General features: G+C 41.2%; 1 protein-coding gene across 3 annotated transcripts; it reads left to right on the top strand.

Annotated features, from left to right (window-relative positions):
- The first annotated feature begins 433 nt into the window (after nt 1-433).
- On the top strand, nt 434-19,928 carry CDC23 (cell division cycle 23). 3 transcript variants are annotated; one of them, NM_001267826.1, is given in 16 exon segments: nt 452-616; nt 704-776; nt 2,644-2,781; nt 4,354-4,396; nt 5,976-6,081; nt 6,175-6,307; nt 8,119-8,296; nt 8,382-8,479; nt 8,621-8,702; nt 16,244-16,397; nt 16,513-16,632; nt 16,927-17,002; nt 17,272-17,333; nt 18,200-18,278; nt 18,356-18,475; nt 18,666-19,928. In NM_001267826.1, coding segments are annotated over 16 exon segments (1,785 nt in total). In that variant the 5' UTR covers nt 452-464; the 3' UTR covers nt 18,837-19,928.
- The last annotated feature ends 27 nt before the right edge of the window (nt 19,929-19,955 follow it).

Here is a 19,955-nt window from a genome sequence, read left to right as displayed (position 1 = left end):
TCTCCACCTGCGGCCTACTTCCTTAAGGAAAAATCTGTAGGCTACCAGTTATCTTTGCTAGATACATATATCACTTTGCATGCCCACTAAGTACATTCCATCTTTCGTTCAGTCACGTCACTCTTAAGGTGCAGGGCTCTGTCCTTTCTGCACTTTCTTGGCCCCTACTCCCAAACCGCGCTTCCCAGTCCACTTTTCCTAGTCACTCATTCCTTTCTGCCCCGCCTAGAAATCCTGGCTTTCACCCCTCTTTCTTGATCTGACTTTCCCGCCCTAGAAGTTCTTGGCCAATCGGAGAATAAATTTGTCTCATCTCTCCAGGCCTCTTAGAGAGGCTAGGAGGAGGGCGACTTGTGATTGGTCTCTCCGGAGCCAGAGTTCGCCAATAACGTGCGGACCTTTTTGGTGAACCGGGGCAGCTAGTATTGTCGCTGGTGATTGGCTGGAGTGGCTGAAACCCAAAAATGGCTGCGAGCCCCTCTGTAGTCCCAGTGACTGCTGTAATGCCGGTCCTGTCATCGAGTGGCGATTTCTCAAATTTGCGAGAAATTAAAAAGCAGCTGCTACTTATCGCGGGCCTTACCCGCGAGCGGGGCCTACTGCACAGTAGCAAATGGTGAGAGGTCGGGGTCCGGGGAGGACCGGGCTTGGCATCCTTGGCCTTGGGGAGCTCGAGCTGATTCAATTTGGTTGGATGTTCCAGGTCAGCGGAGTTGGCCTTCTCCCTTCCAGCGTTGCCTCTGTCCGAGCTGCAGCCGCCGCCGCCTATTACAGAGGTAAGGACATCTTAGCGGGTCCTCCCCATCATCAGAAGAGATCCTGAGTGCCTTGTCACCAGTTGGGAACATACTGCCTGGCAGGAATGTTGGGTAGAGGGAATTCAAGCTTTTAAAGAGCTAGGTGTTTTAAGCTATTTTATCTAAATGTTTTAGCTAAGCTTTAAAGACTTAGTAGTGTCCTTAGTTAAGCTGGAGAGAGTTAGTAAACAATCCTTGCTTAAGATTCCAGCCTTTTAGGTTTCAGAGCCCAACAAGGAGAAGAATCAGAGGTTTTTACAACAGTGCGAAACCAGCTTTGGATTCAGACAGCTCTAGGTTCAAATATCAGCCATAGTAGTAACTTTTGACAACTTACTAACCTCCTGAGACAAAGATACCTTATCTGTGAAATGCAGATAATAGTATTTACTTTACAGGGATATTGAGAGATTTAAATGAGGAATACATTTTAGGTACTATATACAGCATACGTTTACATAGTCTCAATAGTCTGAAAGATTTTCATCATAATCCATTTTGTTTTTCCTGAAGCTGCCGTTTTTTTGACACACCCTTTACACGTAAAAACAAGAAATATTTAATCCAAAAGGTATTTGGAGGTCAGAGGGGCAGGAGAAGAAATAAGCAAATGATGAATAGGTGTGAAAAGGGCCACTAGAATCCTAAGCTGAAATGGCCATATTTAGGACACATGATCATCCAGTGACAAAAACATTGGATACATTTTGGTTCCAGTTTCATGCTGGTAATACATGCGCAAGGAGGATGAGGAGAATGAAATTATTAAAATTTTGATCAGCTTATCCCTAGAATTCATGGGGATTGTATGTTTTTACCTTAAATGTGCATCATTTCATTTTTTTTTTTAAATAGAGAATTTGCTTTTGCAATACTAACATGTTAAAACTTTATCCAAGTACAAAAATTATAAGTAACTGCACAATATATTGTATTTTTGTGGAAATTTAAAAGCCTAGAGAAGGAAGGGAATGCCAGGTATTAATGCTTGACATTTTTCATGACGTTTTCACTTTTTCCTCATATCAAATCTGTATTACTTGCTCATTTTACAGACAAGTGAATACTCTGTGAAGTTAAGTTTAACTTTAACTTCTCTACTATGTCTTTTTTTTTCCCCCTTTTATGGCTGCACCTGCAGCATATTTAAGTTCCTGGGCTAGGGGTGGAATCTGAGCTGCAGCCGCAGGCCTACACTCCAGCCACAGCAACACCAGATCTGAGCCACTTCTGCAAACTACAGAGCAGCTTGTGGCAATGTTGGATCCTTAACCCACTGGGCAAGGCCAGGGATCAAATCCACATCCTCATGGATTCTAGTTAGGTTCTTAACCTGCTGAGCTGCAACAGGAAGTCCCCCCCACACTTTTTATTTTTATTTTATTTATATATTTATTTATTTATTTTTTGTCTTTTTGCTATTTCTTTGGGCCGCTCCCGCGGCATATGGAGGTTCCCAGGCTAGGGGTCGAATTGGAGCTGTAGCTGCTGGCCTACATCACAGCCACAGCAACTCGGGATCTGAGCTACGTCTGCGACCTACACCACAGCTCAGGGCAACGCCAGATCCTTAGCTCACTGAGCAAGGCCAGGGATCGAACCTGCAACCTCATGGTTCCTAGTCGGATTCTTTAACCACTGAGGCACAATGGGAACTCGCCCACTTTTTATTTTGAAAGAAAAAAAATTTCTGTGACCTTACTTGATAAATAAATAAATAATATCAGGTTTTGGGAAGGAAGAAAATAATTTTTTCTTACATCTTGAAATTAATGAATATGCTTCTTGGAATTGAACTTTTGTTGTCCTGTTCTCAACCAATTACATAAACTTGTCTCTTTTTTAGGAGGATGCCCAGGATATGGATGCTTACACTCTAGCCAAGGCCTACTTTGATGTTAAAGAATATGATCGGGCAGCACATTTCCTACATGGCTGCAATAGCAAGAAAGCCTATTTCCTGTACATGTATTCTAGATACCTGGTGAGGGCCGTTTTAAGATGTCATTCTGTTATTAGGGAAGCATTCACATTTGTTACCTGAGTGGAAAATGTTTAATCTTTTAAATAGCTTAGCAGTAGTCTACTTGGTGAAGGTACTTTATAAATATTTAACAATAATAAAGAAAATATCATAAGAAAAGTAAAAAAACAATGATGGTATGAAAAAATATAAAAATAATGAGGATATTCTTTATTGACAGAGTTGTGGGGCAAAAGACCCTCTGTTTCAGGAATAGAAGTTCATACAGCCATTTTAGAAGTCAATTTTGGCAGATTATGTTAATTTGAAATACCATGACCAAATAATTCTTTTTTTTTTCTTTTTTAGCTACACTCTCGGCATGTAGAAGTTCCTAGGCCAGGGATTGAATTCAAGCCAGAGCTGCAACCTATGCCACAGCTGTCACCTACATCACAGCTGTGGCAATGCCAGATCCTTAATCCTCTGCGCCAGGGATCAAACCCAGGCCTTCACTTTTGACCAAAGGCGCTGCAGCAGCGGTCAGATCCTTAACTCATAGTGGGAACTCCAAACAATTCTTCTTAATTTTTGTTGTTGTTGTTGTCTTTTTAGGGCCACACCCGCAGCATATGGAAGTTCCCAGGCTAGGGGTCAAATTGGAGCTACACCTACTGGCCTACACTACAGCCACAGCAACACAGGATCCAAGTTGCATCTGAGACCTACACCACAGCTCACAGCAACATCTGATCCTTAACCCACTGAGGGAGGCCAGGGATTGAACCCGTGTCCTCATGGATACTAGTCGGATTTGTTTCCACTGAGCCGCAATGGGAGCTCACTCCAATAGAAATATGTCAATGTATGCACAAGGATATATGTACAGGGCTGTTCATTGATGTATTTTTTGTAATAGCCAAAACAATGTCAATAACCATTTCTTAATATCCATTAGTTAAGAAATTCATTGTTAATTTTTTCCTGAAGTGTTCTTATTATAATGTTGTAGAATGATTTAGCATTCCTGCAGTCCTTTGAGCAGTAAATTCTACCCTAAGCAGGAGCTTGTCTTCTCTTTCTTTTATTTATATATTTATCTATTATCAGTATGAACTTAAGGATTCCTGTATTTTTGCATTCATTACTATATTTATCATTTTGGTACTCAAATTACTCCAGATTTGACCAGTGGGAGCCCTAAATAGTTGTTTAAAATTAGTGGTCAATAGGAGTTCCTGTTTTGGCTCAGTGCGATAAGAACCCACCTAGTATCCTTGAGATGTGGGTTCGATCCCTGGCCTTTTCAGTGGGTTAAGGATCCAGTGTTACTGAGAGCTGCGGTGTAGGTCACAGACACAGCTCAGATCTAGTGTTGTAGTGGCTGTGGTGTAGGCCTGTAGCTGCTAAAAAGAAAAAAAAAATTAGTGATCAATAGCAAATGTTGAATCCTTAACCCACTGCATCACAAGAAAACTCCCACAGATATCATTTCGGTTGGACTTGGGCCCTTTAGGTCGAATCAGACCGCTAGTTTTAGAACGGGTTTCAGAATAAACTAAAAAAAGACCTATTTATTGATTTCTCTTACAGTCTGGGGAAAAGAAGAAGGATGATGAAACAGTTGACAGCCTAGGTATGAATTTCTTTCTCTTACCTCTAGACTAAAGCAGGGGTTGCAAACTCAAATGCCTATAGGACCCAGGCAGGTATTATAAATGTGGGAAGTGAGCTTAGTTAGAGTCTGCAAATTGTAGAGCACAACTGTCTGTTGTCACCTGGTTCCCTCTGAAGGCTGCCTTGTGGGAATATGGGCCTGCTGTTGTCCGGGGCTTTCTTCCCTAGCCCTACCCTGTTTCCTGCACCTTGAATCTGAATATTTCCATATTTAGTTGAGGCTTCAAATTTTTCTTTTCTTTTTTTTTTTTGGTCTTTTTGCTATTTCTTTGGGCCACTCCCGCAGCGTATGGAGGTTCCCAGGCTAGGGGTCGAATCAGAGCTGTAGCCACCGGCCTACGCCAGAGCCACAGCAATGCTGGATCTGAGCTGCGTCTGCAACCTACACCACAACTGACGGCAACGCCGGATCGTTAACCCACTGAGCAAGGGCAGGGACCGAACCCGCAATCTCATGGTTCCTAGTCGGATTCGTTAACCACTGCGCTATGACGGGAACTCCAAATTTTTCTTTTTTTTTTTTCTGTGCTTGAGGCATGTGAAAGTTCTAGGGCCAGGGATCAAACTCTAGCCACAGCAGTGACCCGAGCCACAGCAGTGACAATGATGGATCATTAACCTGCTGAGCTACCAGAGAACTCCAGGGCTTCTGACTTTTCTTTTTTTTTGTCTTTTTAGGGCTGCCCCCGAGGCATATGGAAGTTCCTGGGCTAGGTTTCAAAGCCACAGCAACACCAGATCCAAGCCTTATCTGCGACCTATACCACAGCTCATGGCAACACCGGATCCTTAACCCACTAAGTGAGGCCCGGGATCAAACCCTTGTCCTCATGGATACTAGTTGGGTTCATTACCACTGAGCCATGATGGGAACTCCTGATTTTTAAATCTTTTTTTGTCTTTTTTTTTTAGGGCCACTTCTATGGCATATGGAGGTTCCTAGGGTAGGGGTCAAATCAGGAGCTGTAGCCACCAGCCTGCGCCACAGCCATAGTACCACCAGATCTGAGCTGAATCTAAACGTATACCACAACTCATGGCAACGCCAGATGCTTAACCCACTGAGTGAGACCAGGGATCGAACCTGTGTCCTCATGGATGCTAGTCATATTCGTTTCTGCTGAGTCACAACAGGAACTCCTGATTTTTAAATATTGATAATTCAGTTTTTTGGGTTGTGTTTTTTTTTTTGGCCATGCTTGTGACATGTGGAAGTTCTGTGGCCCAGGATTGAACCTGCACCACAGCAACGACCTGAGCTGCTGCAGTGACACCACTGGATTCTTAACCCTATGCCACAAGGGAACTCCTAATTCAAAATTTTAAAAAATCTATGTGGGCCTAACAAAATATGACTGCAGACCAATTATCAGTTGCAGTTTCTGGAATAAAGTAAATGGATGGTGTAAGATGTCATTGGCCACTTGTGTTGGCTGGAAGTTCCAAGAGTAACTGGTTGATGCCAAAGGGAATTTCTAGGCCTATGAAATGAAAAGCAGCAGTCTGCCCTTAGATCAGAAACTCTGTTTCTTTCCTAGGCCCCCTGGAGAAAGGTCAAGTGAAAAATGAGGCTCTTAGAGAATTGAGAGTGGAACTCAGCAAAAAACACCAGGCTCGGGAACTTGATGGGTTTGGCCTTTATCTGTAAGTGTTAGAGTAATTTGGAACTTCTATAGGATAGTCTTCTGAGTAGAGGGGAGATGTTTTGACTTCTGTGATTGTTCCCTTCTTTCCTAGGTATGGTGTGGTGCTTCGAAAGCTGGACTTGGTGAAAGAGGCCATTGATGTGTTTGTGGAGGCTACTCATGTTTTGCCTTTGCACTGGGGAGCCTGGCTAGAACTCTGTAACTTGATTACAGACAAAGAGATGGTAAATTGAGATGAGCTATGTTAAAAATCTTCTGTTTCAAGTATTATGTAGTTTTTTAAATAATGGGTCGGGGGAGTACGAGTTTTGCTAAACCATCCTTAATAACTAACTCTTTGCTACTTCTCTAGCTTCTTTCACTGTTGGGATTTAGGTCTTTATTTGAAAGGCTAATGTCTGGTTCTTGCCTAGTAGTTGCTATTGGATTTCTATCCAATTGTATTAGAATATCTTTTCATGTTTTCACATTCAAGTTTTCCTATAACTTCTTTTATAGACTGAATGCTATTATAGTTTCTCTCCTAATTCCAAAGATGCTATAAGAAAGATTTCTTTGGTATGAAAAATTGTATTAAAAGCATTTTTAATGTCTCTTCTGAGTTGTCATAGGACCTGTAAAGATTTTGAGATATGTTACTTAATGAAATAATGTATGTGAAATTGCATTATAAACTGCAGTTGTGTGGTTAGTCATTGTTGGAGGACACCGTCTGCAGAGTTTATATCGCTGTTATTCAATAGTTCGTAGAAGCAAAAGCACACTTCCTTTCGTTGGCTCTAAAGGACCAAAGCCTAGTTGATTTGCTCCGATAATGTACATGCTATTAAATCTGTATCTGAAATCTTACTCTTGGCATATATGTGTTCACCTATCTCTAATTGCCTGTTAGACTTCCATTGAAAGTTTGTCTTATCTCTAAACTCAAAATATGTAAAACCAAGTTTCTCATTTTGCCTTCTAAATTCTCTTGTTTCCCCTGAACTTGATGGACTCTCATTAGTATCACTATTTCTCTCTCTCTTTTTTTCTTTTTTTTTTTTTTTCTTGGGCTGCTTCCCGTGGCATATGGAGGTTCCCAGGCTAGGGGTTTAATTGGAGCTGTTGCTGCCAGCCTACGCCAGAGCCACAGCAACACCGGATCCTAGCCGTGTCCGCAACCTACACCACAGCTCACGGCAACGCTGGATCCTTAACCCCCTGAGCAAGGCCAGGGATTGAACCCACAACCTCATGGTTCCTAGTCGGATTCATTAACCACTGCGCCACAACGGGAGCTCCTAGTATCACTGTTTCTCAAAATACCCAGTCTTGACCCCTCAGAGTCATTGGTCATCTCTTCCCTTTCTCTTATCTCCTTTTACCTAGTCAGTCATCAGGCTTTGCCATAGTTTCCTTCTTGTTGCCATCTCTTTCTCTTGGCTTCCTTTGCCATCTAAGTTACAATCTCAAATTTGGATTACTTTTAAATAATCTGTCTAGTTTTCCCATTTTTATACTCCCATTTCCAAGCCATCCTACATACTATTTCCAAACTTATTATTAAAGCACCATGTCTTTCTCTTGTCAAAAATTGCAGTGATTTCCTGTTGCATCCTATTTCCTGTTGCAGCATAGGACCCACCCTATCAGTTTAGTCTTATTTTTCCACCGCTTCCCAACACCTAGCTGCCCTCAGACCAAGTTAGTTGCCTCATCCTATTCACCCACACTCATCGTGACTTTTTCTTCTGCTTTTGTTGCCCTTACCTAGAATGTTATCTTTTTTCTCTTCCTCTTTCTTTTCTATTCAGTTTCTACCCATCCTCTAAGACTCATCTCAAATCCCCTGTTTTCTTTGAACTATCCCCAGCTAGACCATTCTTCCTGTTGTGCTTATAAGTCCTAGTCACTTAATTGAACTGCCCTGTGTTCATTATTAGGTGCTCTAATAAAGGTTTGGTGATAAATTCTTGTAAGCAGTATAGTTCCTTGATGTTCATTTGGGAGAGAGGTCAAAGTGTATTAAGTGTGTCCCTCTCTCTCCTGCTGCCAGCTGAAGTTCCTGTCTTTGCCAGACACCTGGATGAAAGAGTTTTTTCTGGCTCATATATACACAGAGTTGCAGTTGATAGAGGAGGCCCTGCAAAAGTATCAGAATCTCATTGACGTGGGCTTCTCTAAGAGCTCATATATTGTTTCCCAAATTGCAGTTGCCTATCACAATATCAGAGGTGAGTGAATAAGGGTAATGAAATACCATCAAACCCCGAAGGTCACACTGTGTTGTTTTCTGAGCTCTCTATCTTCTTTCTGCAGATATTGACAAAGCCCTCTCTATTTTTAATGAGCTAAGGAAACAAGACCCTTACAGGATTGAAAATATGGACACATTTTCCAACCTTCTTTACGTCAGGGTGAGCTATGTCCTTTGCTTGGACTTAAGTTCTTTTGTGCCTTAACCTGCTAGTTTGAATTATCACCTAGTAGCATTAGTTACAAGAAAAATAATTTAGGGGTTCCTTTTTCATGCTTAGATCATCGTTCTTTTCTTTCAGAGCATGAAATCTGAGTTGAGTTATCTGGCTCACAACCTCTGTGAGATTGATAAGTATCGTGTAGAAACGTGCTGTGTAATTGGTAAGAGTCACTACTTTTTTCTTTTAAGATTTATCTTTAGGAGTTCCAGTTGTGGCTCAGCAGAATCTGACTGGTATCCATGAGGATGCAGGTTCGATCCCTGGCCTCACTCAGTGGGTTAACGATCCGGTGTTGCCGTGAGCTGTGGTGTAGGTCGCAGACGAGGCTCAGATCTGGCGTGGCTGTGGTGTAGGTCAGCAGCTGTAGCTCCGATTCAACCCCTAGCCTCGGAACCTCCATATGCCACAGGTGTGTCCCTAAAAAGACCAAAAAAAAAACTTGTCTTTATTGTAAATACTCCAAAGGTAAAAATAACAATATAAAAGCATCAAAGGTAACAAAAGTGTGTTCAGTAGAATGTGAAGGATCAGTATAATCCCACCCCCAAGATCGTTTGGTGGATAAAACTCTAGACTATTTTTCTGTGCGATTGCTAAAAATGGTATATGTGTTTGTCTATGATTTGCTTGCAAAAACTCTTATCATTATATATACACTGCTTTTAACGTCTTTTGAACCTAACAGTTTATCTTTTCCGTCCTTTCATGTTAGTATATCTAGAGTTGTATTATTTTTTGATGGCTCTTTAGTGTTTTATTATATGGTTGTGCCATTATTTTTATTTCATCATTTTTTATTATATGATTGTATAAGTTGTGGCTAGTATTTGTTAATATGGAAATTGCTTCAGGAAACATTTTGCATGTGTACGCAACTGTTTCTGTGTAATAAGTTCCTAACAGTGAAACACTGGATCAAAAGCATATATGTTTTAGGAGTTCCCTGGTGGCTCAGTGGGTTAAAGATCCAGCATTGTCACTGCTGTGGCACAGGTCGCTATTGTGGTGGTGTGGGTTCCATCCCTGGCCTGGGAACTCCTGTATGCCATGGATGTGGTAAAAAACACAAAGCATGTATGATGTTTTATTTTATTTTATGGCTGAACCCATAGCCTGTGGAAGTTCCCGAGCCAGGGGCTGAAGCTCAGCTGCCACTGTGGCAACGCTGGATCCTTTAACCAATTGCGCTGGGCTGGGGATCAAACACACACCTCTGCAGTGACCTGAGCTACTAAGCATTCAGATTCTTAACTCACTGTGCCGCAGCAGGAACTCCTATTTTATTTTTTTCTTTTTGGCCATGCCTGTAGAATGCGAAAACTCCCAGGCCAGGGATAGAACCTGTGTAACAGCAGTGACCTGAGCCACAGCAGTGACTACACTGGATACTTAACCTACTAAGCTATCAGGGGCACTCCCAAAAGCATGTGTGTTTTTTTGTTTTGTTTTGTTTTCTTCTTCATTGGCTTTATTTTTTAATTTATTTTTTAAAATTATAGTTGATTTACAATGTTCTGTCAATTTCTGTTGTACAGCAAAGTGACCCAGTCATACATGTGAATATATATTCTTTTTTCACATTATCCTCCATCTTGTTCCATCACAAGTGACTGGATATAGTTCCCTTTGCTATACAGCAGCATCTCATTGCTTATCCACTCCCAATGCAATAGTTTACATCTACTAACTCCAAACTCCCAGTCCATCCACTCCTCCACCCCGTTGGCAACCACAAATCTGTTCTCCATTTCCCCAGGTTCTTTTTTTTTTTTATAGATAGGTTTGTGCCATATATTAATTTCCAGATATAAGTGATATCATATGGTATTTGTCTTTCTCTTTCTGACTTACTTCACTTAGTATGAGAATCTCTAGTTCTATCCATGTTGCTGCAAATGCATTTTGTGCCTTTTTTTATGACTGAGTAGTATTCCATTGTGTATATACCACATCTATACTACAGACCTATACCACATCTTCTTAATCCATTCATCTGTCAGAGGACATTTAGGTTGTTTCCATGTCCTGGCTACTGTGAATAGTGCTGCAGTGAACATAGGCTTGCATGTATCATTTTCAGTGAAAGTTTTGTCTGGATATATGCCCAGGAGTGGGATTGCTGTGTCATGTGGTAGTTCTATAGTTGGTTTTCTGAGGTACCTCCATATGTTTCCCATAGTGGTTGTATCAGTTTACATTCCCACCAACAGTGCAGGAGGGTTCCCTTTTCTCCACACCCTTTCCAGCATTTGCTATTTGTTGACTTGTTAATCATGGCCATTCTGTGAGTTCCCATAGTGGCTCAGTGGAAACTAATCTGACTAGTAACCTTGAGGTTGTAGTCGATCCCTGGCCTCACTCAGTGGGTTAAGGATCCGGTGTTGCCATGAGCTGTGGTGTAGGTCGCAGATGTGGCTTGGATCTGGTGTTGCTGTGGCCGTAGCATAGGCTGGCGGCTACAGCTCAGATTGGACCCCTAGCCTGGGAACGTCCTTATGCCAAGGGTATGGCCCTAAAAAGACACACCCAAAAAAAGAATTTATAAACTTATGAAAAGAGATGAGAATACCTGCTTTTGTCTCTGTGTGTGTGTGTGTGTGTGTGTGTGTGTGTGTGTGTCTTTTCTAGGGCCGCTCCCGCAACATATGGAGGTTCCCAGGCTAGCGGTCTAATTGGAGCTGTAGCCGCCGGCGTATGCCAGAGCCACAGCAACTCGGGATCTGAGCTGTGTCTGCGACCTACACTACAGCTCATGGCAACGCCAGATCCTTCACCCACTGAGCAAGGCCAGGGATTGAACCTGCGACCTCGTGGTTCCTCGTCGGATTCGTTAACCCCTGAGCCATGAGGGGAACTTCTTGAGATTACCTGCTTCTTTGTATCAGGTTGTCTTGATCTTGGCACTGTTGACATTTTTGGCTGACAATTTTTATGTGTGTGGGGCTGTACTATACGTTGCAGGGCATTAGCCGTATACCTAGTCTCTACACACCAGACGCTAATAACCTTCTTCCCCCAGTTGTGACAACCGAAAATGTTTGTAGATGTAACCTGATAACCTCTTGGGTTCAGAATCCTCCCTGGTTGAGAACCATGGCCCTATGTATTTGGCCTGATAATCAGTTGTTACAAATAGATGAATGGCCGCTCTTGGATAAAAGTAAGCCTTGGTTGGTCGTGACTGAGAGCCTAAGATCCTTGGAGAAGAAGGACCCTATTGCTGGGTCTTTGTGACACTGCATTGAGGACATACATTTGTACTTTTCTAAGTCAGGATGTTATTAGTAAACTGATGGAATTTCAATTTAATCATTCAGTAAATATTTCTAGCTCTTGAGGAAATTGTAGTCTAGTATGGGAAATAAATATTAAAAAAATGGTAAGTCCAATGGGAACATAGTTAAGAGGAACAAATGATCCTTTCAATATCAGAGCATTATGAATGAACTATAAAGTCCATTAAGGTTAGAATGAACTCCATGTTATTTATTTATTTATTTTTTTACTTTTATTTATTTATTTATTTATTTTGTTTTTCTAGGGCCATACCTGCGGCCTATGGAGGTTCCCAGGCTAGAGGTCACATTGGAGCTGTAGCCACAGGCCTACACCACAGCCACAGCAATGCCAGATCTGAGTCTGCCCTAAAAAGACAAAACAAAAACCAAAAAACAAACCGACAGCTAAATCTAGACAGATTGAAAAAAATACACATATGGAAATTTTATTGCTTGTTTTTTACCACAATTGAATCATACAGTTTCTCTATAATTTGCTTTTTCTGTTTGACAGTGTATCATGATCTCTTATATATAGTGTATATAATTTTTTCTTTTTTGCTTTTTAGGGCTGCATCCGCAGCGTATGGAAGTTCCCAGGCTACGGGTCCAGTCAGAGCTACAGCTGCCAGCCTACGCCATAGCCACAGCAATGCCAGATCCAAGCTGCGTCTGCGACCTATACCACAGCTCACAGCAACTCTGGATCCTTAATCCACTGAGCGAGGCCAGGGATCGAACCTGTGTCCTCATGGATCCTAGTTGGGTTCGTTAACCACTGAGCCATGGAGGAAACTCCAGTATATATACATTTAAACCCAAATTTTTATCTAGTTTATGCACATACAATTTTTACATAAAGGAAATTTTTTTTAAAGTGCGTTTTTCCCCTCACTGCATTCTTCTTTAAAATAACCTGTGTTAACATGTTCCATATCACATGAAAATAAATATACACATATTCAGGGTTTAATGGGCTGTTTGTTTACAAACACGGGATAATATATATATTTCTCTTGATTTTTCTTTCTTTTTTTTTTTTTTTTTTTTGTCTTTTGTTGTTGCTATTTCTTGGGCCGCTCCCGCGGCATATGGAGGTTCCCGGGCTAGGGGTTGAATCGGACCTGTAGCCACCGGCCTACGCCAGAGCCACAGCAACGCGGGATCCGAGCCACGTCTGCAACCTACACCACAGCTCACGGCGATGCCGGATCGTTAACCCACTGAGCAAGGGCAGGGACCGAACCCGCAACCTCATGGTTCCTAGTCGGATTCGTTAACCACTGCGCCACGACGGGAACTCCATCCTCTCTTGATTTTTCTTATTCAACAATGTCTCATGAAAAATTCCTACAAGTCTTGGTATAGCTCTAATTAATTTTTTTCCTTTTTTTAAAAAAATTGAGTTATAGTTAATTTTACAGCATTGCATTAAGTTTTAGGTATACAACACAGTGATTAAAAGTTTTAATAGATTGTACACCATTTAAAGTTATTATATAGAGGGGCACCCATCGTGGCTCAATGGTTAACAAACCCAACTAGGATCCAGGAGAACGTGGGTTCAGTCCCTGACCCCACTCAGTGGGTTAAGGATCTAGTGTTGCTGTGAGCTGTGGTGTAGGTTGCAGATGAGGCTTGGATCTCGAGTTGCCGTGGCATAGGCCAACAGCTACAGCTCCAATTCTACCCCTAGCCTGGGAACCTCCATATGCCACAGGTGTGGCCCTAAAAAAACAAAACATAACAAAAAGTATTCCATTGTGTATGCATACCACATTTTTTTTTTTTTTTTTTAGGGCTGCACCCAAGACATACAGAACTTCCCAGGCTAGGGCTCAAATCGGAGTTACCGCTACTGGCCTTCGCCACAGCCATAGCAGTGCCGCATTTGAGCCATGTCTGTGATCCACACCACAGCTCATGGCAATGCCAGATCCCCAACCTACTGAGCAAGGCCAGGGACTGAACCTTATAGATACTAGTCGGGTTTGTTACTGCTGAGTCATGACAGGTACTCCCTGTATTATTCTTTGATTGTTCAACTTTACGAGATTCATTGGTGAGCTCTAGTCATTTTCTGGTGGTATTTTTAAGATTTTCTATGTATGGTGGCATGTCATCTGCAAACAGTGACAGTTGTACTTCTTCCTTTCTACTTTGGATTGCTTTATTTCTTTTTCTTAGCTGCTTGCTGTGGCTAAGACTTTCAGTACTGTGTTGAATAAAAGTGGCAAGAGTGGCTATCTTCCTGGTCTTAGAGCAAAAGCTTTGCTTTTGACTGATGAGTATGATGTTAGCTGTGGGTTTTTCATAAATGGTCTTTATTATATTGAGGTATGTTCCCTCTATACCTATTTCGTGGAGAGTTTTTATGATAAATGGATGTTGAATTTAATAGATACAAAAAAGCTTTTTTTGTATCTATTAAGATGATTATATGATTTTTATTCTTCATTTTGTTAATGTGGTGTATCATATTGACTGATTTGTGGATATTGAAACATCCCTGCAGCCCCAGGATAAATTCTACTTGATCATGGTATATAATCCTTTTAAAGTATTGCCGGATTCAGTTTTCTAATAATGTGTTGAGTTTTGCTTCTGTGATCATTAGTGATATTAGCTTATAATTTTCTTTTTTTGCAGTATCTTGTTTTTTTGTTTGTTTACTTTTTTTTGTTGTTTTGCCTTTTTCTAGGGCCGCTCCCTCGGCATATGGCGGTTCCCAGGCTGGGGGTCTAATCACAGCTGTAGCCACTGGCCTACACCAGAGCCACAGCAACACAAATCCAAGCCATGTCTGCGACCTACACCACAGCTCATGGCAACGCCGGATCCTTAACCCACTGAGCAAGGCCAGGGACTGAACGCGCAACCTCATGGTTCCTAGTCGGATTCGTTAACCACTGTGCCATGACGGGAACTCCTTTTTGCAGTATTTTTGATTTTGGTGTCAGGGTGCTGCTGGCTTTGTAAAATGAGTTTTGAATCATTCTTTCCTATACAATTTTTTGGAATAATTTGAAAAAGATAAATGTTAGCTCTTCTCTATATGGTTGGTAAAATTCACTTCTGAAACCATTTGGTCCTGGACTTTTGTTTGTGGGGAGTTTGGGGTTTTTTTTTTTTTTGTTTTTTTCATTACAGGTAATTTGTCTGTTTATATTTTCCCGTCATTTCTTGGGCCGCTCCCGTGGCACACGGAGGCTCCCAGGCCAGGGGTCGAATCGGAGCTGCAGCCACTGGCCTACGCCAGAGCCACAGCAAAGGGGGATCCGAGCTGCGTCTGCCACCTACACCACAGCTCATGGCAACGCCGGATTGTCAACCCACTGAGCAAGGGCAGGGATCGAACCCACAACCTCATGGTTCCTAGTTGGATTCGCCAACCACTGCGCCGCGACGGGAACTCCTACCTGTTTGTATTTTCTATTTTTCCCTGGTTTAGTCTTGGGAGATTATACATTTCTAGGAATATGTCCATTTCTTCTAGGTTGTCCATGTTATTGTCATATATGAAAAATAGCTTTATTGAGGTATAATTTACATACCATAAAATTTACCCATTTTAAATTTACAGTTCAATTAATTTTTGTTAATTTATACAGTTGTGTAACCATAGTCACAATCCTGTTTCAAAGATTCCACCCCCCCTCAAAGTTCCCTTGGGTCTATTTGCAGTTAGTCCTACTCCCATTCCCGGTAGCCACAGATCTGCCTTCTATCTCTATAATTTTTCCTTTTCTAGAAATTTCATATAAAGGGAATCTTGCAGTATTTAATCTTATTGCCTGGCTTCTTTTTGCAGAGCTGTTTTTTGAGGTTTGACCATGTTGTAGCTTATGTCAGTAGTTCTCTCTTTTCTACTGTTAAGTAGTGTTTCACATTTCGTTTATCCATTTATCAGTTGACATAAGACAGATGGCCTTTCTTCTCTTTCTTCAAATAAAAAGTTTCACAGAAATTTAAAATTGTTCACATATTCATTTCAACACCAGTGACAATAGAACTTCCTTGATTCTTATGGAAGAAGGGAATTCAGGGCTCTAACTTTTTAACCCTTTACCTCCCTAGAATCCTAAGATTATAGTTGGAAAACTACTAATCTAAAGCCTACTCTAGGAATTTCCTACCCTTTATTAAGGAAATGTGTATAAATACTATATCCAGAGGAAATAAAATGAAGAACACCTTTATGGTATTAGGGAACACTTTTTTTTTTTCAACCATAACATATGATATATGAAATATATTTCCCCAGGGAATGATGATATTACACTTATGTACTGTTTGGCTTTTCTGCAAGAACTTTGGAGAAATGGTTTATGGTTCATGCCTACCCTGTGGAATGCTGCCTATTTTAGTGGATTTCTATTTTTAACCTTTCTCGTTGTTCATGTATTTTTTGTTTTTCAATCAGGCAATTATTATAGTTTGCGTTCTCAGCATGAGAAAGCAGCCTTGTATTTCCAGCGAGCCTTGAAATTGAACCCTCGGTATCTTGGGGCATGGACACTGATGGGACACGAGTACATGGAAATGAAGAACACATCTGCTGCTATTCAGGCTTATAGGTGAGCTTTTGGTTGGAGGGTGGGGTGGAGCAGGTTGTTATGTGAAGAGCCTCTATTAGCCACAAGTCACTGACTTTGATTCTGCCCTCTTACCAGTCTCTCTTCCATTTCTTAGGCATGCCATTGAGGTCAATAAGCGGGACTACAGAGCCTGGTATGGCCTTGGGCAGACCTATGAAATCCTTAAGATGCCATTTTATTGCCTTTATTATTATAGACGGGCCCACCAGCTTCGGTAAGTGGCCACTTAATGATGTGTGTTTTTGTGAGAAGGGCTAATACTTTTCTTTCCACATGCCATAGTTGCCAAAGAAAAAGTTGCGATACGCTGTTAGGTCATTTTTATGTAGTGTATTCTGCTAACAGGCTAAGAGTATAATTGTGAACACAAAATAATATAATTATATGAAGTATTAGATGAAAACCCATTCCTTTTATAGATTTGAAATAGTTGTGCTGGTGGTTCCTCAAGGGAGAACTTTAGTTTTTCATCAAGTCTTTGCTCAGACTTACTCCTCTTCCTTCTCAGGCCCAATGATTCTCGAATGCTGGTCGCTTTAGGAGAATGTTATGAGAAACTCAATCAACTAGTGGAAGCCAAAAAGGTACCTGAAATTGGGTCCTGGAGAATATGAGTGAAAATCTGCTCTTTGGATGAGGGCTTGGGCTATCTCTGCTTAATTTTCCTTCATTCTGATCTATGACATCATCAGTGGAATATTACTGTATAAACTGGACCTAGCCTATCTACTAAAAATGCTTTGTATTTTCCAAGTCTGAACTTCTGGGAGGCTTGCAGGACCTCAGCCTCTGTGTGATAAGTCATGGCACATTTGGCAGTGACTTAAGTAACCAGTTTAATTTTTTTTGGCAGTGTTATTGGAGAGCTTATGCCGTGGGAGATGTGGAAAAAATGGCTCTAGTGAAACTGGCAAAGTGAGTGAAAGAGTGATTATTTCTATTGGCTTCTCCAGTATGATGGGTCCTGCATATTTTCAAGCCTCCCATTCATCATCTCCATGACTGAGGGCATGTAGCATGGTGTGTGATTACTGGTGTGGAAATTGAGCCACCTTGATTTGAGAGAACGCTGCTTTTCTTTGAGGGGGAATTGTATTCCTATTAGGCAAAGGATCAAGAATGAATGGAAAGAAATGAACTTCTCATGTCACAGTAGTCTAGGAAGAATACTTTAGGTATTAATCTCCTCCTGATGAGGCCCAGGAAAATAAGGAATATAATAGCAAGAGAGGTTCTTGAATGCAGTTTCTTTCCTGTCACTTCTTTTCTGGATTTGGAAAAAAATACGAATTGCTTGGTAAGTTTTTAAAATCTCATTCAGGGTGTTTTTTTAAAATGATATTTTTATTTTTTCCATTATAGCTAGTTTACAGTGTTCTGTCAATTTTGATAGTATAGCAAAGAGACCCAGTTACACATACATATATACATTCTTTTTCTCACATTATCTATCCATCATGCTCCATGATATCATTCAGGTTATTTTTTAAATCTCATCCAGGGAATTTTTGCAATGGTGTGTTATCCAGCTTAAGTATTTGCTAACTTTCCCTCCATCACCAGTAGCAGAGTAATGATTCTAAGCTTTAATGAGTAAATATCAGCTCTGGGCACTAACTATTTTGGGTCCCAGCATGCCATTTATATTAAAATTTGTACTTGTCTATGATTGTTTACTTTTTTTTTTTTTTTTGGGGGGGGGCTTAATCATGTGCTTTTACTTTTTATCACTAGCTTGTTTTGAGATCTGATTTGTACTTAAAGACCCATTTCTTTTGTAGGCTTCATGAACAATTGACAGAGTCGGAACAGGCAGCCCAGTGTTACATCAAATATATCCAAGATATCTATTCGTGTGGGGTACGTCTCATAAGCTTGAGGACTGGGTTAGTAATCTTGTTCTTATCACCTCAGTCATTTCTGATTTTCTTATCTAGGAAATAGTGGAACACTTGGAGGAGAGCACTGCTTTCCGCTATCTGGCCCAGTATTATTTTAAGTGTAAGCTGTGGGATGAAGCTTCAACTTGTGCGCAAAAGTGTTGTGCATTCAACGATGTGAGTATCAGCTCCTCCGTGAAAGGTTTGGACTTTAGGTTTGAGTGGGCTTTACTGTGATCTGGGGGAGGACGAGGGACAAGAAGGTAAGTGGAAAGGCCACCTTGTTCTGTGGGACTTTGTATTTTAGAACCTATTTTTGAGAATAGCCTTGGACATATTTTGATACATTTGCCTGACTTTGTTTCAGACCCGGGAGGAAGGTAAGGCCTTGCTCCGGCAAATCCTGCAACTTCGGAACCAAGGCGAGACTCCCTCCACCGAGATGCCTGCTCCCTTTTTCCTCCCCGCTTCACTGTCTGCTAACAACACTCCCACACGCAGAGTTTCTCCACTCAACCTGTCTTCAGTCACACCATAGCTGGCTGCCTTCAAGCCTACATATTGCCAGACCTATATTAAGCCTTACCTCCATGTAAAGAACAGCCACATCTATTCTTCCAAGGACCTTAGTTCATTTTGTTTGTACAAATGGAAAACAGCTCCTTGGGGACAGTTTATAGAAACATCTTCAGAGGAGACTGACAGAAGAATCCTGGCAGGAACAGATAATGTCTTTGCCAGTTTGAAGCACTTCACTCTTCTGTTCAGAGAGTGGCTACAGATCTTGGCCTTCTTCCCAGACCTCCTTCCCCTACCCTGCCCCATATCCCTTTAACAGCACTTTAGCGCAGGCAAGGCTACAGGAACCAAGTTTTAATGCTGCTGGGAGTGAGAGATTTCCTTAGAGGAAAGGAAGAAGGAAGGGAGAAAACTTTCCCCTTCTTCCCTCTGCTGGCAGTAGGGCACGGGATAGACATGACGTGACATTCTTTGATTTGCTGAGTGTGTCTCTTCTGATGTGAGAGCTCAGGTTTAATGGAGTAAAGCTTTACGCTTGTTCTTACAGGGGAGACATTCTTCTAAAACATGGTTTTGAGGAGTCTCCTAGATTTCAAATTGGCAGAAACCTACTAAAGTTGAATAAAAGAAGGAGCAAAAAGACTCTCACTGAGCATGGAACTGCTGATGGCCCCTACTGAGGGCAAAAGATGCGTGTAGAGTTAGCTATATCCCCACTAAAGCAGGGCAGGGAGACAAGATTAGTTTCCTGGACATTTGGGAGTGACTGTACAGATAATAAACTGTTTACGTTGATCTGTTTTAATAAATATTTTGGATGTAACTGTGTTTTTTCTCTCTATCATCAACAGAATTTTTTTTTCCAGCCTTCACCTATTAAACAAGGTAATCGTTCTTGCTGCGCTCTTGGAGGGTTTTAGGCCTGTGCTTGTGTGTTCAGTAGGAGGTAATATACTATAATGTCTGCTGTAATGAATTTGTATAGTAGATGATATGGGTTACTCTGAGCTCAGGGCCCAGACTTCCTTTATTCTGATTCCAGAACAAGTTTATTACCCATTTACCTCCTCATGTTTGACGCTTCATTTTATATTAAAGAAGGTTTAGAATATCTAATGTCCCTTGAATTCATTTCTTA

Source organism: Sus scrofa, chromosome 2 (genome assembly GCF_054392235.1).
Source record: "Sus scrofa isolate SSC_HxYL_T2T_F1_AM1 chromosome 2, Sscrofa_HxYL_maternal_Yorkshire_Landrace_v2.0, whole genome shotgun sequence".
NCBI classification, from domain to species: Eukaryota; Metazoa; Chordata; class Mammalia; order Artiodactyla; family Suidae; genus Sus; species Sus scrofa.
Note: the sequence above shows the minus strand (reverse complement) of the source record. Positions and strands in the feature narration are given on the sequence as shown.